The 5,914-nt window shown below is 45.1% G+C and overlaps 1 protein-coding gene across 1 annotated transcript in view; it reads left to right on the forward strand.

The window, feature by feature from the left end:
• Nucleotides 1-268: 268 nt before the first annotated feature.
• WRN (Werner syndrome RecQ like helicase) overlaps nt 269-5,914 on the forward strand; it is a 29,984-nt gene continuing 24,338 nt past the window's right edge. The window contains exons 1-5 of the mRNA XM_027906486.1: nt 269-377; nt 994-1,102; nt 1,572-1,687; nt 2,682-2,827; nt 5,619-5,767. Of these exons, the coding sequence (XP_027762287.1) occupies nt 337-377; nt 994-1,102; nt 1,572-1,687; nt 2,682-2,827; nt 5,619-5,767 (561 nt within the window). The 5' untranslated portion in view covers nt 269-336. The remainder of the gene's footprint in view (nt 378-993; nt 1,103-1,571; nt 1,688-2,681; nt 2,828-5,618; nt 5,768-5,914) is intronic.

The raw sequence follows: 5,914 nt of genomic DNA on the forward strand, positions 1-5,914 counted from the left end.
CCGGCCCCGCCCGGCCGAGAGCGGCGGCGGCGGCGGCAGCGCGGGGGGCGCCGGGGGGTGCGCGGGCCTCCCCCTCCCCGCGGGACTACAACCCCCGAAGTGCCCCGCGGCCGCCGCGCTGCGCCTGCGCGTCACCTCGGGTAACCCGAGGGGGAAACTGATGGGCGGGGGGGACGCCCGTGACGTATTTAAAAGGCGCCTCGGCCCTGCGTCCAATTTTTGCGCAGCGCGAAGGTCCCCGCGGGCGGCCGGGCGGGCGGGCGGGCGTCACCGGGACCGGGCACCGAGAGGCCGCGGCGGCACGACGGAACGCCCCGAGCCCCTGGGCACCGCCTGATGCCGGCGCCGGCTATGCTGGGAGCACTGGGCCACGGCGGGTGAGGTGCTGGGGGCGCCGGGGCGGGGGGTGTGGTGGTGGGGGGGGACACTGCGGGCGGCACGGTTGGGGCACTGGGAGGCAGTGTTGGACCACTGAGGGACAATAGGTCAAACTGTGAGAGTACTGGGGCAAGAATTAGTGAGGGAGGGCACGGGCGGGCGGTATTGGGGCGTTGGGTGGCAGTAGGTGAAGCTTTGGGGGCGCTGGGGCGGGAGGTGTAGTGGTGGGGGGCTCTGGGAAGGAGTGGAGTAAATCACACCAGGAGCGGTTCAGGGAGAGGCTGGAACAGCTCCAATCCAGTCAAATCCTGCTACGTTTCCCTGGGAGAAAACCCCAGCCATCAGAGCTGTTTGGGACAGCATATCCTGGCTTAAATCTCTTCTAACGTCTCTCTGGAGTGTTTTCCTGTTCCAGGGAATTCCTGATGCCTGGCACTGTGCTTGGTGAGGTGCTTCTGTTTAAATCCTGGACTGGCACATCCTTAATTAACATTTAAACTTAAGGTTTTCTGTAAGTTCAGGGCTGGCTGTGGTGGCAGCTCATCTCTATACAAACTGACTTCTAATTTCTTAGTTTGTTGTTGTTGTTTTATTTATTTTAATTTTTTTATGCAAAAGGAACAGAAATGTGGAAAACATGGATGTGGTAACTGCTGATCTGCAGGATAAATATCCTGAGTGGATGCTTACACAGAGCCAGGAGGAAGCTTTGTGGGATAAAAAGGTAGGTCATAGGCCGGGGAAACTTTTCAGGCTGCGTGATAAATCAACTTTGGAGCACGTGCTTTTAGTTAGGCCTGTTCCTCTGTTTTTTGTTGATGTATTCAGCTGTAATTTGTAATTTGTTATTTCTAATCAAATCAGCTTGTTAATATCTCTCTTTCCAGATTAAAATAGTGTGTGTTGCTAAAATATCACCTGTTGCTGTTATTTCTGTAGAAGTCACTTCCTGTCAGTCCTGAATTTCAAACTATCCAAAAATAAGGGGGTTTGGATGCCTTGAAATGGGAGTAACTAATTAGTAGCTTGGATATTAAAATACATCAGGTGAAACCACCGTGACTTTCACTTGTTGTCTGAGCGCCCCGAGTCCAGCTGAGAAATTGGGGCAGGAAGCCGAATGTTTTTGGGGTGGGATGGATGTCTCTGGTAGGGACAGGTGTGGCCTTTAATTCCCAAATCTTGTTTGCCAGAAGCCTGGTGTGCAGAGGAGTGTTCTGGAGGATGGGCTGCCATTCCTGGAGTTCTGTGGCTCTGTTGTTTACAGCTACGATGCCAACGACTGTTCCCTTCTCTCAGAAGATATCAGGTAACAGCTCTTACTCAGTGTTGGTTTGGGGGGTTTTGAGTCCTTTTTTTGTTTCCTGTTTGGATTTGGCTCTTGGGAATAATTTCCCCTTTGGCCTTTTACATGGGAGATGCCGTGGCTCAACCTCCCAGTCCCTCTGAAGCAGAAGCAGTGAAGGCTCTAATGCAGGTCCTTTTGCCTTCCACAGTGTGGATAATTCTGTGAGCTTCACTGACTTCATGGAGAAGTATGAGCTGTAAGAAATCAAGCACATGTTAATTCCGAACTGGGGACTTTGTTCGAAGAAAAGATGGCGAATTTGTGGTCCAAATACATTATTTCCCCCCTTTTTGTTTAGCACAGCTTGTAATACTGGGGGGAAATTTCTATACAAAACTTCCAGTCCCGTGAGATGAGTGAAGAACAGGTTTTCAAGGGAATGTGAGATAAATAAAGAACAGTATTTGAAGGGAATATAAACTATTCCATCATCTCTTGTATCTGGCTGTCCTTGAGGCTTGTGTGGCAAGGTGTTGGTAGTGGGAGGCTAAAGGACCTGTCCCCCTGTCCTGCTGAGAGGGAAGAGGTAGAGAAGTTGGGAGTTGAGCTAGGGAAGGAGGGAAGGGTTGGGGGAAAGTGTTTTTAAGATTGAGTTTTATTTCTCATTATCCACCTCTTATTTGATTGGTAATAAATTGGTTCGTTTTGATGTGTCTGTTTTGCCTGTGGTGGTAATTGGGCTCTCCCTGTCCTTTTGTCAGCCCATATTTTAAGTTATTTATAAATAATGCACTATTTATTTGCCATCAGACAAGTTCAGTTTTGAAGTGTTTCTTGTGACCTTGAGGACCAGCAGGAATTTCTCCTCCTCACGGTCTTGGTTTTAAACTGGTTTGTGTCCTGCTGGTGTGAAAGGAACGGACTGTGATTCTCATCATCCTTAGAGGTGGCTTAAGGTTGGTATTTTAAATCCTGGTAGAGCTGATAAATGGGAGGCATCTCTATTTCTTTCCAGGCAGAGTTTGTCAGATGGGGCTGCTGTTGGATTTGATATTGAATGGCCACCATCCTACACGAGAGGGAAAATGGCCAAAATCGCTGTAATCCAGATCTGCATCGCTGAGGACAAGTGTTACTTGTTTCACATCTCCCCCATGGCAGGTACTGGAATTCCTCTCTTATTTAGGGCATGAACTGCCCCTTGTTTCTTGTGCTTAACTTTAAACTTGGCCTTGAGCAATGGCTGATAAATCCCACCGCACTGGATAGCAAATATCCTTTGTTTTTCTTCCCTTTCCCACTTGTAATAAGGGGATTTTTTTCTAAGAGTGATGCCTACATATCAAGACAATCTTAGCCCCCCCTGTGTGCATGAAAATGATGTGTTTGCATTCTGAACAGGGCAAGAGAGTCTTACTTGAGGTTTATTTTTCTGCCTGGGAGAGAATATTTTATTCCAGTTTTAAAAATTTAGCTCCCTGCTCCTATAATGAGCTTTCTGTTCAGTGCCAAGAAAAACAATGAACCTGAGTAGAGCAGGCTATAGGGTTTTTTAATTTTTTTTTTTTTTTTTTTAATTTGGCTTCCGCAAAACCCCTCAAAAATGATGGCTCTTGTGCTGTTTGTTCCCAGTACCTGCATTTTATGACATCAGTTTGGGGAAAGAACACTGGCTACCTGGTGTGATGCAGCTGTGAGGAGACAAGGGGGTGTGCTCAGCCGGGTCTGAATTCATTATGGATGTGAATAAAAGCTTCCAAATAGGGAAAACAGCAATGAGGGAAGGAGACTGCAATTTTATAACCTTTTGGTTTAAAATGTTAGATTGAAACGATGCCTGTGAGAGGTTTCTGATTTCCCTGGGGGACTCACGCTGAGGTATAATAGCGGTAATTTTAATGTTGGTGTTCAATCCTTTGTCATTTAGAGCAAATGGGGTGGAAAATTTAATTGCTGGAGGCTATTCCATCAGGAGCACAGGGGAAAAAAAGAAAAAAGGGATGTGAGGAGAGGAAGCTGAGGGAAGAAGAGTCATAAAGAGCTGAAATGGTTTTGATTCTGGAAGGGGAGATGTTTGTGTGTCGATGCTGTTACAGCAGACGATAATGTTTCTTCCTGCATTGTTTTCCAAAATTCCTGTCCTTGCCAGTGGGAGATGGGAGATGGACTTTGAACTGACTGAGGTGTCAACCATTTTGCAGGAACCAGAGCTAATTTCTGCTCATGATACCAATGCATTTGATGTACAGAAATGTAGATACTGGCCAAGTTAGCCCCTACAACAAAAAGCACTAAGTCTTAGCCAAAAGAAAAGAAGAACTTTCTTCTGCAGGAGCAATAGGGAGCTCTTGGACTGTGTGGAAAGGACAAAACCACATTTACTTAATGGGAAGATTGTTCATATTTTCCCTTCTCTAGTGTTTTTATTTCCTTACAGACTTCTCAAAATGTAATTGTAGCCTCTGCTTAGTCTTAAACTTAGACTTTTTTGTTTGTTTGTTTGCTAGTCATTCTTCTAGGAATGAGGTGGTGGAAAAGGGGCGCAAGTCCTCCACTGGGAAGTGCCCATCCTTGAAGGTTTTAATAATTATTTTCTCAGGTGACAATCCCTTGTACAGTATTGCAGACTTTTATTAGGCTGGATTTTATCTCCTTTGTGGAGGATTTGCTGCCCTTTTTTTTTTTTTTTTTTTTTATGGCTGAGGTGCTTTGGAAATGTGTTCTGCCTACATCTTACAGCACCAGGCTACAACTGTTTTGTGCAGGTTTTTTGCTGTTATTTCCGAATTCTTTGGATTGGACCTGCAATTTCCCAGTCCACAGCACAGCTGAGTGTGTTTTTAGCTGCAAATGTGCCTCCACAGTGTCGATGGCAACCATGAGAGGGCAGAGAGAGCTGTGAAAATAATGCAAAAATAAAATCAGCCAGGCCAAGTGTTTGTTGAAGTACATAAACACATATTGCAGGGCTGAGAAAGGTGACATTCAAAATCAGAACCAAGGCAGATGTTAAGTACTATGTGTTTGTGCAATACTGGGTTTGTAGGTACTAGAATTGCACTTGAGACTAACTCATAGTATCCAGCTGTGGGGTCCTTAATGTATGGATTTAAATAAGATGCTCTGAATTTTAAATGGGAATAAACACAGAGGGGAGGAAAAGGCTGTTATTGTTCAAGGATGAAGTGTCTGTGGCTGTTCCCTCCTGTAGAAAATGAGATGAGAAAACTGCCTGCTTTAATTCAGTCCTGTAAGCTTGAAAATACCCTTTGATCCAGGATTTCTGTGCCATCAGTTCAGGATAAATCAAAATACAATACTTAGCTTTTGAGTACATGCTTGAATATTGTGGCGTTTTTTTTCTTGCTGACAAGACTGACGTCTTTGGGCTTGGTGGAGCATCTGGCTGGTGAATTCTGTTTTTCCAGAATGTTGGAGCAGCCCAACAGTTAGCTCTGTGTCCCCACAGAACCTGTGCTCCTGGGGATTTCCCGTGCTTACAGCTGAAACTGTTGCCCAGAAATGGGAAATAGCTAAAATTGGGAAGAAATTATGCGGGAAGTGGTAAAAAGATTTTGCAATAATGTTGAATTTTGAGAATTAAAGTATCTTCCAGGTGGAGATTGTTAAATTACATAACAAAAAAGGCAATTAGAAGGAGAGTTTATCTGAGATTGTTTAAGGGTTCTTTTACTTGATTTGTTTTCAGGTGCAGGATGAATTCGTGTATTTCAAATATTTCCTTGCTTGTGTTCAGATGATCCATCATGACCAGTTGATGTTTTCAGTCATTGCAGAGTTGAGTCACATAAGCAGAGCAACTTTGGGGGCTTTTCCTTTGAAAGCCCAGGGTTTTGCAGGTGGTCTTTGTGCTCGGGTTTTGTCATTTCCGTTAGACTTTCTGGCATCTTCCAATGTTTAGTGTCTCATGTTTGGGCTTAATCTATTTTAGGTTTTCCCAAGGGACTCAAAAGGCTGCTGGAAGATGAAACAATTAAAAAGGTTGGCGTAGGAATTGAGGGAGATCAATGGAAGCTGATGAGTGACTTTGAAATCAAACTGAAGAGCTTTGTGGAGCTGGCTGACGTTGCTAATGAGAAAGTAAAACTTAAAACCTTTTTGTTGTGGGAGGGAATCTTGTTATTGTGCTGTACAAAAGGAGGCTTCCTTGCCTTGAGAGGAGTTCAATTCCCATAGCAAACGTGTTCATTGGAATAAAGCAGAGATCTATTGTCACTTGTTTAGAAA

This window comes from Empidonax traillii, unplaced genomic scaffold (assembly GCF_003031625.1).
Source record: "Empidonax traillii isolate 1590-97213 ecotype Southwest subspecies unplaced genomic scaffold, ASM303162v1 scaffold1301:size135188, whole genome shotgun sequence".
Classification (NCBI taxonomy): Eukaryota; Metazoa; Chordata; class Aves; order Passeriformes; family Tyrannidae; genus Empidonax; species Empidonax traillii.